This window comes from Cuculus canorus, chromosome 2 (assembly GCF_017976375.1).
Source record: "Cuculus canorus isolate bCucCan1 chromosome 2, bCucCan1.pri, whole genome shotgun sequence".
NCBI classification, from domain to species: domain Eukaryota; kingdom Metazoa; phylum Chordata; class Aves; order Cuculiformes; family Cuculidae; genus Cuculus; species Cuculus canorus.
Window position 1 is genome coordinate 135,964,207 of NC_071402.1, and position 15,844 is coordinate 135,980,050.

At 41.1% G+C, this 15,844-nt stretch overlaps 2 protein-coding genes across 4 annotated transcripts; one reads left to right on the plus strand and one right to left on the minus strand.

The window, feature by feature from the left end:
• The first annotated feature begins 1,810 nt into the window (after positions 1-1,810).
• Positions 1,811-10,571, plus strand: CLXN (calaxin). 3 transcript variants are annotated; one of them, XM_054058657.1, is made up of 7 exons: positions 1,811-1,984; positions 2,288-2,429; positions 3,100-3,255; positions 4,342-4,446; positions 6,033-6,184; positions 8,373-8,477; positions 10,435-10,571. In XM_054058657.1, the coding sequence occupies exons 1-7, from the start codon at positions 1,811-1,813 to the stop codon at positions 10,483-10,485; spliced, it is 885 nt and encodes a 294-aa protein (XP_053914632.1). In that variant the 3' UTR covers positions 10,486-10,571. The 3 variants fall into 3 exon arrangements, with proteins under 3 accessions (XP_053914632.1, XP_053914633.1, XP_053914634.1); XM_054058659.1 differs by having other exon boundaries at positions 1,843-1,984; positions 2,285-2,429; XM_054058658.1 differs by lacking the exon at positions 4,342-4,446.
• A 153-nt stretch (positions 10,572-10,724) lies between these two features.
• Positions 10,725-15,782, minus strand: RBM48 (RNA binding motif protein 48). Its single transcript, XM_054058662.1, has 5 exons — positions 15,644-15,782; positions 13,984-14,174; positions 13,708-13,853; positions 11,910-12,439; positions 10,725-10,961 (listed from the first exon to the last, which is right to left on the minus strand). The coding sequence occupies exons 1-5, from the start codon at positions 15,767-15,769 to the stop codon at positions 10,875-10,877; spliced, it is 1,080 nt and encodes a 359-aa protein (XP_053914637.1). The 5' UTR covers positions 15,770-15,782; the 3' UTR covers positions 10,725-10,874.
• Positions 15,783-15,844: the final 62 nt, after the last annotated feature.

The following is a 15,844-nucleotide window of genomic DNA, read 5'->3' on the forward strand; positions in this document are numbered from 1 at the left end:
CTAACTGAATAGGGTGCCTTTGCCTTTGATTCTTGCAAATCTCTGCTATTTTTAATCCATGCAGCATCTCCAGTTCTAGGGAAGTTGGAACTATTGTCAGCAGACTTTTTCTGAATAAGCAGTTCTGGGCTTCTAAGCATGTGCTTCTGCATTAAGCAAGAGCAGTGACATTTTGCAGTGTAACTGACATTCAAAACCTGAAGATTTTACCTCTGCTTCTTTGAAACAGAGAACTTTGCTAGTAAATATGCTTATTTCATTTAATGTAATTTTGATTTATTTGAACACTTCTTGCAAACACTGGTAGCTTTTTTTTTGCATTATCTTTAGGATTGGTTTGCATGATTTGTACCGTTTTAAAATTAACGAAATGCAGGTAATCGTTTGTTGTAACCAGTTCTATGAATTACGTTCCACATGCAGAGTTTCATGTATGTATTGAGTTATAGTTAAGTTCATTGCTGTGTTTAAGTGCACACTTAAAGATATTTAGCATGTAAAAAGCAGGGTTTTGATACCTTAACAGCTTCATATTGAAGCTGATTTTACTCTTAGGCAAGTTCAGTGGCAGACCTGTTACGTGATGTCTTGTTAGATAAAAAAAACTACTGCCAGAATCTCATTAAAGATACTGTTTAAACAGTTTGTATTTATATTTTTGTACTTGAGGGCTACAGAATGTTGACCTAAATCATAAAGCTGTTTTAGCTTCAGTTAGTTGCTTTAGAAATTGAAAAAAAAGCTTTTATGAATTATATGTGCACACAAGAAAACACAAGCAACCATTTGATTTTAGTTTTTACATTAAATTCTTCTATCTTCCATTGAAGTGCCCATTCCTGGGCCTCGTGTTAGCCTTTAAAGCCTGCCCGTCCATCCCGAGTGGTCAACTATAGATTGTACTCTTGATCCACCCCAGGTGCTAACTTAAAACTTACCTTTGTTGCATACAGGTGTTTCAGATATTGTATTGCCAAGAATTTTGAGACCTTAGAGACCGTGATTGTTAGTCTGCACACCGTAACTAAGAACTGGCAGAAAAAGATGATTTTGTATTGCTGTTCTACAGAGAAATAGTCTTCTCAAGTTAGGTTTTTGGGAAAATATAATCATAGAGTTGCAGCAATGTCCCTCTAAACCATAGTAAGAATATCTTGATCAAATATTTTATACTGTTGAGGTTGATGTGACCGATTCTAGACACTGTAAAGGCAAGATGCAGTAAACAGAAGGGTTTGGGGTTCATGTTTGGTTTTATTGAGGTTGTTTTCTTTATAAGTTTTGGTGTTGCAGTTTTGGTAAAAGAACTTGTAATGAACCATAGCACAAATGCTCTGTCCTGTGTGATACCTTGACTTTTACACAACTGCCTGCAACAGAAAGAAATAAAAATGGAAATGAGAGCTCCAGTCTTCCAAATATGTAAGCCAGAACGTCAATTTAGTTGTCCAACTGTAACTCTTAGTTCTGGTCAGCTGTGCGTGCTTCAGATGCTGCTGTTGTGCTTCAGAAGTGGTGTGGCTGCTCATGGAATGTCTGGGCACAACTCTTGCTTGGATGGTGAGATTACATTAACGACTGTGGTGCAACTTCTTTTCCATCCTTTTTTTCCCTGAAGGAAGAATGAAGTCCGATTTTAGCTTTCCTGATCTGTACACATACACTGAGTACATGAGGTGGTGATGGGAGTTTTGGGCACCCTGCAGATATGTTCCAAGCAGCGGGGCCGAGTAGTAAATTGTCTATGTAGGAATATTTTAATAGGTTCATGTCTTTTGACAGCAGATGAACACACTGTAGTGTACATAGAATGGTTCGGGTTAGAAGGAACCATAAAGATCACCCAGTTCCAAGCCCCCTGCAATGGGCAGGGACACCTTCCACTGGATCGGGTTGCTCAAAGCGTTATCCAACCAACACCTCCAGGGATGGGGAAGCCGCGACTTCCCTGGGCAACGTCTCCCAGTGCCTCACCACCCTCACAGTGAGTGATTTCTTCCTACTGGTAATCTAAATCTCCCCTCTTTAAGCTAAAACCTGTCATCCCTCGTCCTGTCCCCGCACTCTCTGATAAACAGCCCCTCCCCATCTTCCGTGCAGCCCCTTTGGGTACTGTGAGGTCGCTATAAGGTCTCCTCGGAGCCTTCTCTTGTCCAGGCTGAACATCCCCAACCCTCTCAGCCTGTCTATAGCGTTTCATTTTTAGGCTCTTCTTGCCAGAAACGTTTTTAGAGATTTGAAATTCGGTTATTTTCTTTTTTTTTTTCCCCCGACTGTTTTTCAGTAGACGGTGCAGTCTGGCGGCGGTGCCCCTGTGCGCGCGCGGCCCGCACCCCCCCCGCGTTGCCCGGGGAGCGACGGCGCCGCGACCATGAGCAAGAGGCGGCTGCAGCAGCTGGGGGACGCGCTGGGCCGATCCGCCAGGCACTGTGAGTCTGGGCCGGGGGCAGCGGGAGCCGCGCCGTGCGCGAGGGGTGCGGGGCCTGCACCGGCGCTGCCGAGCTGCTTCACCGTAGAATCACAGATCATAGAATGGGTTGGGTTGGAAGGGACTTCAAAGATCACCCAGTTCCAACCCCCCTGCCATGGGCAGGGATATCCCACTGGATCAGGCTGCCCAAAGCCCCATCCAACCTCGCCTTGAACACCTGCAGGATGGGGCAGCCACAACCTCCCTGGGCAGCCTGTGCCAGTGCCTCATCGCTTTCATGGTGAAAAAATTCTTCCTTATGTCTAGTCTAAATCTGCTCTTCTCTAGTTTATACCCATTGTCCCTAGTTCTATCACTACATGCCTTTGTGAACAGCCCCTCCCCAGCTTTTTTATAGCCCCTTCAGGTACTGGAAGGTCACTATAAGGTCTCCTCAGAGCCTTCTCTTCTCCAGACTGAACAACTTCAACCCTCTCAGCCTGTCCTCCTATGGGAGGTGCTCCAGTTCTCTGCTCATCTTTGTAGCCCTCCTCTGGACCCATTCCAACAGTTCCATATTTTCTTATGCTGAGGATTCCAGAACTGGACACAATACTCCAGATGAGATCTCACATGAAGTGAGTCTTACTGAAGTTCCAAACCATGTTCCCTTGTGTTTGGGCTGGCAGTTAACAGAAGTGAAGTGGAGTGCCTGATCAAGCTCTTCGACTCGCTGGTGGCCAAATCCAGGGTCTGCTCTGCTGCAGTTGGCTTTGACCGAAACATGTTCCGGGATGTCTTGCACTGCACCTTTGGCATGACGGATGACATCCTCATGGACAGAGGTGAGGTCAGCAAGTCTGAGAGGATGGAAGATTTTAGAAGTATCTAAAAGAAGATTTTGGAAAAGTATTCTGTGAGGGCAAGTGACTGCTGGCATAGAGATCCTGTGAACAGCACTGAAGGGACTAGGCAGGCAATGCAGGGAGGCAAGAGTGATGAACTGAATAACCCTTGAAAATGTAGTGATTTCATGGATGCATAACATGAGGGCCACATTTGAAGTTGATATGAGAGTTGCATGAATGATCTCTGAGGTACAGGTGTCTAGAGGACACATGAGTCTGTCATTCCTTTCAGTCTCAGGCTGCCAAGAGCTACCTCTTGGTTCAACTTTGTCCTGTACACAAAGAGTACTTAAATGCCATAGAAAATACCTTAGGGGGACACAGTCTTAAAAATGCTTACATACAAGGGGTCTGGTTTCAGTTTGCAAAAGCAAACCTATTGTTTTCCAATTCCAAAATTCTTAGCTGTGTGTGCAGAGGTGTTCCTGTAGCCAACTTACTAATTTAGCCTTCTAAAACATGAATTATTACAGTTGTTAGTTGGTGCTTTGAATTGTGTCTTGGATTTGTAGTACTATATTACAGGCTGCATGACTAGTGAAGCTGCAAGATTGAAAGTTTCTTACTTCAAGGAAGGGAAAAACAAAAAAGGTACATACAGGAGAAGGTTATTTTTCTTTGTATTGTTTTTAGGATTACTTTTTCCAAGATTTTCTGACATAAAATCTAGTAATTAAAATTGTCTTCTGAGTGCAAATCTGTGCTAGTGTAAGGGATATTGGTTTGTTTGGTGTACATCTCCATGGAAGCAGACTTAATGTAGTTGTTTAAGTCAGGAAAGCAACAAATAAAGTGAAATGGCTTGCCCCAACAGGGTCCTGGAGTGGAAGATCAATAAACTGAGGGTTGAAATCCCCATCATTGTTATGGCTTAGAAAGATTCAAGAAAGGTTATTGTACCGTGACAAAAGCAAACATCTTTAGAAAAAATATGGGTTTATATTTTCACTGAATTTAAGAAAATAATCTTTTGTTTATGTTTCCCTATTAAATAAATTTAAACTTATCTAATATACTTCCCAGTGTTCTGCATTTTTGATAGAGACAATGATAACTGCATCAATGTGATGGAATGGGTGGAAGGTTTGTCAATATTTCTTCGGGGGACACTGGAAGAAAAGATTAAATGTAAGGTTCATCTGTATGGTAGTATTTAGTAGTAATCATTGAATTAGTGAATATTAAATTACACATTGCTTTTGTCATAATATAGTAGTTACTCTTACAAAGTATTTGGTAATCAAAGAGTTTTCTTCTGTTTAATGCAATGAAACAGTTGTGAAACAGCTTCTCTGAGAGAGTTTTTTCTGTGTAAACTGCTGTTATCATAGCTGCCACCTTACTTTGTTGCTGAGGAAAACTAGCATTTGAACTTGTTCTACAGTATACAGGTTTGACAGACTGTGTGATTTTCTATTCACTCAGAAAACTAGAAAGAAAAAGATGCAGCTCAAGAGTGATTTTGGCTAAGTAACGCGATGCCAAGCCAACCAAGACCTGTGCCAGCATTCATTTAGTAGCACAGTGGGGACACAGCAGCAGTTGCATTAATTCTAGCAGTTCTTCAGCTTGGAAGCATAGTGGGAAAATTGAGTCTTTTTGTAAGATGGTTGTGAGAACCTCCACAGTAATGATGGAGAAAGATATAGGAGGAAAATAGCAATAACTACAATTTAAAGAAACAGATAAAAAAAAAAGGGGGGGGGATGTAGGGAAAGTTGTATTAGAGAAAGGAGAATGTCAGCATGTTGTTTTCATTTGATTTCAGCATCAGCTCTTCCTAATGCACTATATAAATTTACCTAGAAGGTGACCTGAGATGTCACAGCACTAGGATGGGGGCCAAGGATGTAATTCAGTATGTCAGTACAACTACCAGCAGTAAAATAGGCAGCCCCTGCTGTAAGCACTATAGCGTATACCAGTGCATAATGATATACAGTGTTGTCTGGCATTAAGTGTACTCCAGTATGGTTTTTTGCTGTACACTTAGTCTTTGTTAGGGAAAATAAACCCATCTTGCGTTCGAAAACTGAAGAGTTTTGTTTGTTTGAATAAGTTTTGTGATGGATAGTAAAGTTTATTATGGTCATAGATTTCACATTCCAGAGAGGTAGAAACAATTAGAAGATACATTAGGCAGATATTCATACATAAAATACGCCATTACAGAGACTTCCGCTTTGCACTAGGGAATTCTTCAGTTCTCTTTCCCATGCTAGTACAGCTTATTTTTCTTTTTCCTTTACTTTTCTAACCCAGCTGGTGAAATAGCTAGGATATGTTTTGTGGGTGCAAAGTCCTTTTGATAGAGACAGCTGGTCCCCACTCGAGGAGGTTGGGCTTCTAAACCAAAATGTCATTTATATTCTAAATTGACACTTTCAGAGAAGTTAAGATCTGTAAGTTACGATGGTTGCTGTGAAACGAAGATAATTTATTTGAGCAGAAAGAGATTTTAACTATGAAGGATAAATAGCCAACAACTGATTACTAAATGTATCAATGTGACATATTTTATATATAAATACTAATATAAATTAAATATAGTATTAAATATATAATATATATATTATAAATATTAAATATAGTAAGTATGGCTCAGTAGTTATGCTGTACAACATACAATTCACATTTTCTGTGTACAGATGACAGCTTTAATGGTGTGTGATGTAGTTTGTATGAACTTTAAATTGATTTATCTTTCAAAAAAGACTGTTTTGAGGTTTACGACCTGAATCGGGATGGATACATTTCAAGAGAGGAAATGTTTCAATTGCTGAAAAACAGCCTTCTCAAACAACCATCAGAAGAAGATCCTAATGAAGGAGTGAAAGACTTGGTAGACATAGTAATGAAGAAAATGGCAAGTACTTACTCGCTGAGATACTTGAGTGTCTTTCAAATATTCATTAACTGAACCTCAGAATATTCCTATGAGGTAACTAGATACTGTGACTGTTCTACAGTGGGATTCTGAGCCATGGAGTTAATTACATACTTGAGATAAACAAGTCTACTAATGAAAGACAGAAATATAATCCAGATCTAATGAGTCCCAGTCCAGTATCCTCACATGAAACTGTTAATTTAGTATATGAATGCATTATAAGCTTTATAGTATAAACATTATATATTTAAACCTATTATCTATGTGTGTGCATAAATGTATGGGCATACTCAGTCAAAACAAAAGCCCAGTCAAAAGTGGGAAATTGAGAAGTGTAATCTGCATTAATTTCAGTGTTAGGTGCCTGCAGTAGCTTTATTATTAATTACATTTGTGTTTTATCAATTGGCCATGAAATGTATTTATCGTATATACATATATATAATATCAGTATAGTAATCTCAAGGTTATTAATGTAAAACTGGTCTTACTGCGATTAATCTAGGATATCCAAATCAGCCAGGGATTGTGTTTCAACATTTTCATCAAATCGAGAATACAACCTCACCTCCTATGGTGGTGTTCAAAAATCTTGCTTAAACCCAGGTCTTGAATCCCAACTCCTTTTATTTAACCCTGTGTTTTCTATTTTTCAAACCCACCTCAGCTGAAAGGTTCATCTTACTCTTAGTTCTTAACAGTGCTGAGGCTAGTTTCACGCACAAAGCAAGCAAAGACTCAGCAATTTGTTAATCTTTGGAGCACCTACATGCTCAGCCTTCTTGCAGGTTGTATCTAAAATTAATACCCTTGCGTTTTGGCTGGTTTTGAGTGGGCTATGCTATTCCAAGCACAAGCAGTATCCTCTAGATATAATGAAGTCTTCATATATATAAGAACATGTATAAACTAATCATTTACATAATCTTGTTAAATAAGAACTTCTGCAAGCTCTGATACTTGTTTGGAGAATGTCCAGACCTGATTTGACTGCTGGGCAGTTGTCCAAATAGGATATTGCTGCCCACGTCAGATAATTAAATAACTAATTATTAGATATCCAAAAATGCATTTGTGGAATCCATCAATCAAAGAAAAAAACTACTCTTTGAGCAATTGCCTGCAGGTCCTACTGCATTGTGACTAAGCATGCCTCCAGTCCCATAACAGTGTTTTTATACTTAGCAGTATTTGTAATGAAAATGCTCATACCCTGCTTTCCCCTGTGCTGAGGAATGTAAAATGTAGAGCCTACCCAGCCACTCCATTTCTCTTAAGCATCCAGTGGCAGGCTTTCCTGTCAGGAATCTCTCTGCCTGCATTGCTCCTCGCCTCTCCTTTTCTGGATGTTAGAAGCTGTACTCCCTGCATGTTCAGCAGCTATGATGATTCAATGGCTTGATCTTAAAAAAATTTTATTTAGCCCTGTGTCTTGAATACTAGTGGTATCTACCCATGTATCTTTATTATAAGCCTTTATTTTAAGTGGTTTGAAGAAGTACTTATGCTCACCATAGCATTTGTTGGTGTTTTAAGCTGACATGTCAGTAGAACAGGATGTTTTCCAGTCACAGAAATACTAGAAACACAAGAATGCTTTTTCCACCCAGAGGAATACTCTGCTACGCAGAGAACAGTATGAAATAAGTGGGTAGGCATCAGCATTACTGTACGTGCAAAAGACAGGGCAGAATTGTGCCTGCTATAGAAACTCCTAGGGTAAAGTAGTTCCAGTCTCATTAATAGGACGCAGGTACACTTATGATGTAAACACATATACAGAATACAAAATATCCTACCATAAAATACAAAACAATCTAACATTTTCTCCTGCTTTTAGGTCTCCTGCTTTTAATTTATCTGAGTGCAACTGTCCTTGAGATTGTCCATGCAATTCTCAGCTCAGCCTCTTCCCATGCTAAAGTTTTGCCTTCTTCAGAATTCTGCTAACAAAGCCGTATGAAGTAGTTGAGCTTTCTCCACCTTTTATGCCTTATGTAGAAGCAAATGATACAAATAGTGTCTGAGCAGAGACTGATGGCCCAAGTAAAATGATTTTTGCACACAATCAAACTAATATCCATGTCAATAACACATCTGTTAAACAAAAATACAATTACTACAAGTAATCCTCCTTTGCTGAAGGGTTTCCTTCCTTTTGTAGGACTATGATCATGATGGCAGGCTTTCTTTTATGGACTTTGAAAAAGCAGTCAGAGATGAAAATCTTCTCTTGGAAGCCTTTGGACCATGTTTGCCAGACATAAAGGTACATCAAACTTGAGTTTAAAAACAAAACAAAACAGTGCAATACTTTCTGTACTATTGTTAAGGAGATGAAAATATTATGGTATTAACTGTCATTACATGGGGCCTGATGAAATCAACTGATAAGCGGTGCAGTTATGAGATATGCACGTGCCACATTTGTATCTACTTTTCACAGCACTGTTGCCCTGTGCAGTCAAACACTGGTACCAGAGGGCATAAGAACACGCTGTTATTTGATGTTCATTTGTCCTGGGTCAGCAATATAATGAATGATCCTCAACGGGAACCCTCTCAGACTAAGAAAATGAGACTGTTCTCTTAAATTGTTTATCTGAAAGCTTTGCAAGAATAAAACTTTTATTTTTCTTTCTTCAGTGCTGCTGGCAACACTGCCATCACTTCACTTACAGTCTTTTTTGGGAAAGACTGGTAACTTTCTGAAAAAAATTACCTTGAGAGTGTTCTTCACCTCAGAGTGTGGCACTGCTGTGTTTTAATTACATCTAACTGGGCTTTTTTTTATTAGTGATCCATCTAATTCAATTCAAAAATTTTTGAAGATGGCAATTTAGTGCTCATTTCCTCAGTGTTAAGTTCAACTGTGGAGAGCATTTCTGCTCTATGATAATTTTTTTTTTTCCTAATCCAGTAATCCCGATCCCATTTGAACTGTGTACCACTTTTAAATACTGAAAGCTGTGCCTTCATGGAGATGCAAAAACAAAATTCTGGAATAGATGCAGTGATTCCTAGAAGCAGAAAAGTTCTGCAAGGCTGCTGTGAACAGGGCAAGTTTTCATTTGCTAGAAGCCCACAGTCCTTGCCAGCTCACCTAACCTGGTAGGCTGGAGGATATGATCAGGGAGCCTTGTAGCCATGATTGCAGGCTGATTTGAATCACATCAGCTGCAAAGCAGCCGTTTCCAAAATGTCAGACTTCTGGCAGGCTGTCAAAAGACTTCAAAACGTTTGGGGAAACCCAGGTAAGTACTCTGGTTGTTACACTAGTGAAAAGCTTTTTAAGTTTTCTAGCAAAATTACGCTCACCAATCAGCATAGAAAAATAAGTTGCTGTCTGTCAGTGTGGGTGATAGAGCAGGTACACAGCTCAGGCTGATCGTGGTGGAAAATTAATCTTGTTTCTAGGTTACGGTATTTGGCCCTTTGTTCTGTACCCTACGCAACTGTTGTCTTTTCACTGGGTCTCTGGTTTCACGCTTAAAAGAGAACTGTTTATGCATCCTTGCAAGGTCTAAAGACAGTACATATATTTTGGCTATGAGCTTAACATCATTCACTAGCTTCCCCAGTGAGGTAGCATTGGGGAATATTAATTGTACTCGACACAAATTAAACACTCATTTGTTTTTAAGTACATTTGTAAAAACGTACTGAGCAATGTATTGGACAGAGTCCTACCACCCTAAGCAGTCCTACAAGGAGCCTGCAAAGATGCACCACGAGCTGATTCCTCGTAGATGCTTGCACCATCATCAATCCTGTGACCATCAGCACGAAGCACCTTAGCCCAACGTTCTGTTCACCCCCTCAGTGCCTGTTCTGCTGCCTAGAAGTAGCCCCTGAGTGCTCCCACTCCAGGATGTTATACCACCACGCTGCAGATATTTCCTATCTCATCACCAAGGGAAATGCCACTATTTTACATTAATTCACCCCAGTCTCTGCCAGTCCCTGGCATTCCTGCTTCCAGTTAGTTTAACTCATCCTGCAGCTGGGCCTCCTGTACCAGATCATCCCTTGGTCACACGTCACCTCTTCAGTTAGAACTGGGATCTTGGTGATGACATCATTACTGCTAGGGAATTTACCTTTTCTAACCTAAAAAGCAAGAGATAGCCTAAGTCTTAGGATTGTTACTGCTTACACAGTTCAGTTCAGCATCTTCTGATTAAATTTAAATCCTTACTGTTGTTTGTTTGTTTGTTTTTAAACAGAGCAGTATGGCATTTGAAGAGAAAACATTCCAGGAAACTCGTAAACTGTAACTCCAAGTGGAATACTGTTGTAAGACGTTTCTTTCTTCACCATTTGTTATAGTATAGTACAAATAGGAGCAACTCAAAACTATTACTTAGTTTTAGAATTCCTTTACTGTAAAAGCTTCTGAATAAACAGAATTTACTTCTGTTGCTCTACCTAAATAGTGTTCTTCAATGAGTTATGAAATACATTATGGCACAAGGTACACACGACAAGGTTGCAACAATAATATATTATATTGGTTTCTTCATTCCAAGAAACAAATTGATACAATTTTTAACAGGCAATTGCTTGGAAATACGGTATAAAATAGTTTTATGTTTGACATAAGAAAATAAGTATTTTAAACTACATCCTTTAAAAAAGGACTGTTGGAAGATGCTGCCAGCAGTATTTATATTCTTCTTCTCTGCTTTACAACTGGTTTGGCTGAGCCGCTCTCTGGCTTTTCCACAGATGTTCTTGAAACAGAATCTGCTACCTAAATTGGGGAAAAAAAAAAATCTTAGTAATTATAACCACTCCTTTTTTTTTAATTCTGGTTTTCAAGTAAGGCCATGTCTCCAACATTTTAATATCAGGAGGAACGTTATTCCTATAATCACACTTGTATTGAATTTTCCTGAAGAAAAGGGGAAGAAAAAGAACACCAAAGGCAGCATTAAACACTTCTGGAAAACAGAAGATTTAGCATTTTTGGTTTTTAACCACATAAACTGATTTCAAATACTCAGTGTTACAGATCGTATCCCCCTTCGCCCCACCAGAGGTATTTGCAAAGTAAGGTTTGGCATGCTTTTTTAACTCGGGTATTTCAAGAAGGGAAGACAAAGCAAAAAAACATGTGTTAGAAACATATTTTAGAAATTTATTTAATATAAGAGGTGCTTTATTCACAAATTCGAGTAGAGATAAGCTCTTCAAAATCAGTCTAGTTAGTCATAGCCAAGGGAGCTTTGTCATATCTTAATTTAAATGGCAAGGTCTATCAGGAGTGTTTAACCGTCTTATTGATTAACCTCCTCCACAAAAGATTATATAGCTTACGACATGATTCTCAGCATAGAATTTGTGGTTCTGTACATCTTTTAATGCCATAAGGAGTGCTGGAGCAAAATTAGGTTAAATGCCTGACTTTATTATTTGGGGGGGGGCGGGGGAGAAGAAATTGTCATTTACTAAAAATCATTTAGGGCTTTGCACTGATGTTTATACTTTCTGAAGTGTAGTGTAAGAGGTATGGAGTAGAATGGCCTGCAATATTCTGCACTACGGAAGAGTTAAATAGTAAGAACACTAGCTTCAAGTGGCAAATAAACTGATAATACTGAATACACGTTGAATTAAGTTACTTTACATTTAAGTTACTGTTATGGGTAATGAGCACATAATGCATGATTGAAAATATCAGAACTTTCAGAACCCATACCTCCTTCAGTTTACTTCGAATTAATGTAGCTGAAGTATTCAAGGAATCATCATCCATATCCACTTTAGGTATTTCTGGCAGCTGTGGACCAATAATAACTTCAGTATTGTCTGTACTTGGTCCAATGAGGGAACACTTGTTACCTTCTTCTCTCTTCCTCTTACGTTCTTGCAGATGAGTTGTACGAGGCATAAACCTATCAACTCCATTATCAATTGGAACTGTTCTTTGCTGTGTTAAGGAAGCCGGTGGGGTACATCCTCCCGGCTGTACATGTAGAGGTAGGGATGTGCTTTGACCAAAGTACCCGGAAGTTTCAGCACAATTGTTGTCATGCTGGGAAAATGTCCACAGGCTCTGGTTCTGATTCCCAGGTGGATATCCTGTATTTTGGGATACACCGTGAGAACTTGTAAGGCAGGATGGATCCCAGTTACCAGTTGTACATGACCCTGGAGTAGTCCATGGACAGTCAGAGTTCTTTGAGATGGTCTTCTTAGACGCCTCTACTTTCTTGAACACAAAGCAATCTTTAAAACAATGAGAAGAGTAGCTTCACTATTTCATGCCATAATGAGTACTAACATAAGAAAAAATACTTAATACAATTACAGAAGCGATGCCAGTGATGCTGCATTTCCAACCACCTTTCTTTGTGTCTTTTTTCTGAAGTGGCACCTTTCAAACTAAAGTTTTCCAGGCTAGCCCCTCTGCTGGTTTGTGAGGAATGCCTGAGTGGAAGTACTAACGCAGTTTTGAGAACTTGAGGCAAGCAATCATTTTTATCTCCAGTTATGATTTCAAGGATGGGCTGTCTTGCAACATTGAAAAGCACTAGTGTTTTGATGTTAAATATCAGTGATTTTATTCCCTTTCCATATCCCCATGAAATGAATAATGATATTGGTACCTAAGCACAAGAAAGGAGAAGCCTGTGCTTAGCCGTTTGGTTATTTCTCAGCTCAGCCAGCCTTCAGTGCTTCCTGGGAACTCTGCTGTACAGCAGCCTTTGTAAATCCAGTCCATTCTTAGCATTCCAGTACCTAAAATGAGCCTACAAGCAAGCTGGAGAGGGACTGTTTACAAAGGCTTGTAGTGATAGGACAAGGGGCAATGAGTATAAACTGGAGAGGGGCAGATTTAGACTGGACATAAGGAGGAATTTCTTCACTATGAGAGTGGTGAGGCACTGGCACAGGCTGCCCAGGGAAGCTGTGGCTGCCCCATCCCTGGAGGTGTTCAAGGCCAGGATGGATGGGGCCTTGGGCAGCCTGATCTAGTGGGAGGTGTCCCTGCCCACCGGAGGGGGTGGAACTAGATGATCACAGAATAGTTGGGTTGGAAGGGACGGTCCCTTCCAACCCAAACTATTCTATGATTCTTCCAGCTCCGATACATGGGCTGGAGAAATTTGCTGTTAAAGGTTCTGGTATAGTCACCTTCCTTACAAGCTATCCCTTTGGGTATGAGTGAGTAAGCTGGAAAAATGAGAAAAAGCAAATCCCAAATTTTCTGCCAGTGCTTTAAATTTCTGACAATATTTTGAAAAGAAAACAAAGGGACAAGAAAATACTTCATTTTTAAACCCTAAGCATTCTTTTAGTCTTATCGAAAAGCTAAAAGTTGCTTTGAAAAAGATACAGCCCTCTAAATATTGAAAGGTGCCTCTGTTGTGCTGCAGACATACTTACAATGCAGGTTGAAAACAGCCAGATAGCAAGCATTTTCTTTAATGGACAACTTTAACCAAAACCCCACCCACCCCTGAAGTGGTTTTGTAGGAAATGTAATTACAAACCTCTTTGATTTGTTGCTTTTGCTACATACTTTCTTCTGTCCTGCAGTTTCTCCCTAGTTTCTTGGACTGTTTCAAATTCTGGAGCATAGCACACATGTAGCAAACTACCAAAGAAACTTCGTTCATCCATTTTTTTCTTGGCCACCCTGAAGGGAATTAAATTGTATTGGCAAAACTGAGGACTTTACATCAACTGTTTATTTACAATAACTTAAGATTCTAGAGAAGGTGTAAAAGACTAAGACAGCAAGAGACAGATATTGCTTTGTCCAATACCTTGCGCACTGCAGTTTTTGGAATTTTATAAGATAAACTTCAGTAAATTGCTCTGCTGGATATTCATCTAGGGCATGATACTCTTCAATGGCACCATATAATGCAAATTGTTCGACTAGCTCCTTCATAACGCCTAATGCAGGAACTCCTTGTATTAGTAAATAACGAGATTCCAAGTTGATAGTATAAACCTGGAGGGGGGGGGGAAAAAAAGAGTATTAAAAGTGTTCCCATTTTTGCTCTACTGCAAAATTAACAAGTTTTCTCACTGTTGTTCCTCGAGTCTTCTCAGGATGGTGACAATCCCTCTCTATTTTGGCTCTAGACTCTTGTAGGAACAGTAACTACACAGTTACCTGGGACCTATCTGTCACCGAGAATGAACTGAACTCAAGCTTTCTACTCTAAGTAAAGCACAAATTAGAGTTCACTGTTCTCCACCAGGTCAGAGAACTGCCACTGAGTAAAATCTGTTAAGTCCCTGGCCAGTTCCTTGCAAGACTGACTAGTAACCAGTTAGGATAAGGCTCTGTCAAAATAATGAAAAGAACATTCTGAAACTGTTGTTTGCAGGCAGAGCGGCCACACAGATAAGATGCAGGGAGAGGAAAATAAAAAGAGCATCACGATTCCTTGTGGTAGGGGATGGCGTGCAAACCTGCCTCCTTGCTACAGTCATCAAAGAGCATACATTTTTACGATAGATACGAGATACTGAGAGAACCAAGGTGAACTTCCCCTAAAAGGTGAAATAAAACAACCAAATGACTCTCTTCTGCTTTGTGTATTGACTGACGCATAGCACAGACTCTAGGGAAAGTTCTGTGACAGCTCACTGCATCCAACAGGGAACTAAACCATAAGACCAAAAGAAATTGATTCTTATTTTGTGAAATATAACCCCAAACATTTAGACCACGTGAGTTACACTTCTTCCTCAAAAAGTCAATCGATGCAGGACAGAGAGAGAAAAGATTCAGGAAACCAGCTCTCAAACCACTGTCACAAAAGATAATCTCTGCAAATAGGCCACATCAGTGGTTCTTACAATAGCAGCTTACTCCTGCCCGCTCTCTCTCAACTCAGCGCTAGAAGGTGCCCTTACAGCACACTGTACACTAAGCGCACAGGCAAAAACCAAATCCAACATTTTTGCTGCTGCAATGGAAGCTCCTGCTCTGCGAGAGGCGAGGCACACAATGCGGGCTGTTCCCTTCGTGTCCCCAGGAGCTGCTGGACACAGAAACAGCCTTATGGATGCGAGCCCTGCTGAGACCCCTGCTGAGGTCCTTGCGGGCGTCCACCCACTACGTGTTGACCACCATCGGCAACACAGCACTCGGCTCCAAAGGTTTCCTTGTGCTGTCCTTAACCTTCGGGTTTCCCCCTCGCACGGAGCTCTCCCCCCGCGCTACACCTATTTCTAGGCGACCGATTCAAAAAACGCAACGCGGGAGCCGCTGGACCGCGCAGCCCCGACTCCAGCTCCTCCTCCTGCTGCCCGCTGCCTGCCCGAGCCGCGAGGAAGAACGGGAGAACACCCAGACAGCCTCTAACAAAGGGGGCCGTGCGGCGGCACAGCCACAGCAGCAGCAGCAGCCGCAGGAAGGCGGGGAGCGCGACTGACACCCTCCCTGCCCCCAGGCAGCCCCAGCCCCACCTTCACGGCGCGCGGCCGCCGCCCCTCCCGGTACTTGGCGCGCGACTCGCAGACCGCCAGCTGCACGTGGTGCCGGTAGGCCTCGCCCAAGCCCCCGCCGGTGCTACCGGCGCTTCCGGCCGCCATCTTCCCATCGCCCCCCGCGCCCCGCGCAGGCAGCTCTAGCCGCTTGCCGAAAGATCGGGAAACGGACGGAACGCC

Excerpts from the sequence above, each read along its gene's own strand:
- RBM48 (XM_054058662.1), bottom strand. The coding sequence starts at position 15,769 with ATGGCGGCCGGAAGCGCCGGTAGCACCGGCGGGGGCTTGGGCGAGGCC. Across the intron at positions 14,175-15,643 it reads GGCGGCCGCGCGCCGTGAAG|GTTTATACTATCAACTTGGA; the intron begins GTGGGGCTGGGG and ends CCCCCCCTCCAG. Across the intron at positions 12,440-13,707 it reads AAAAGCAACAAATCAAAGAG|ATTGCTTTGTGTTCAAGAAA; the intron begins GTTTGTAATTAC and ends ATTGTTTTAAAG.
- CLXN (XM_054058657.1), top strand. The coding sequence starts at position 1,811 with ATGGTTCGGGTTAGAAGGAACCATAAAGATCACCCAGTTCCAAGCCCC. Across the intron at positions 2,430-3,099 it reads GGGCCGATCCGCCAGGCACT|TTAACAGAAGTGAAGTGGAG; the intron begins GTGAGTCTGGGC and ends TTGGGCTGGCAG. Across the intron at positions 6,185-8,372 it reads ACATAGTAATGAAGAAAATG|GACTATGATCATGATGGCAG; the intron begins GCAAGTACTTAC and ends TTCCTTTTGTAG.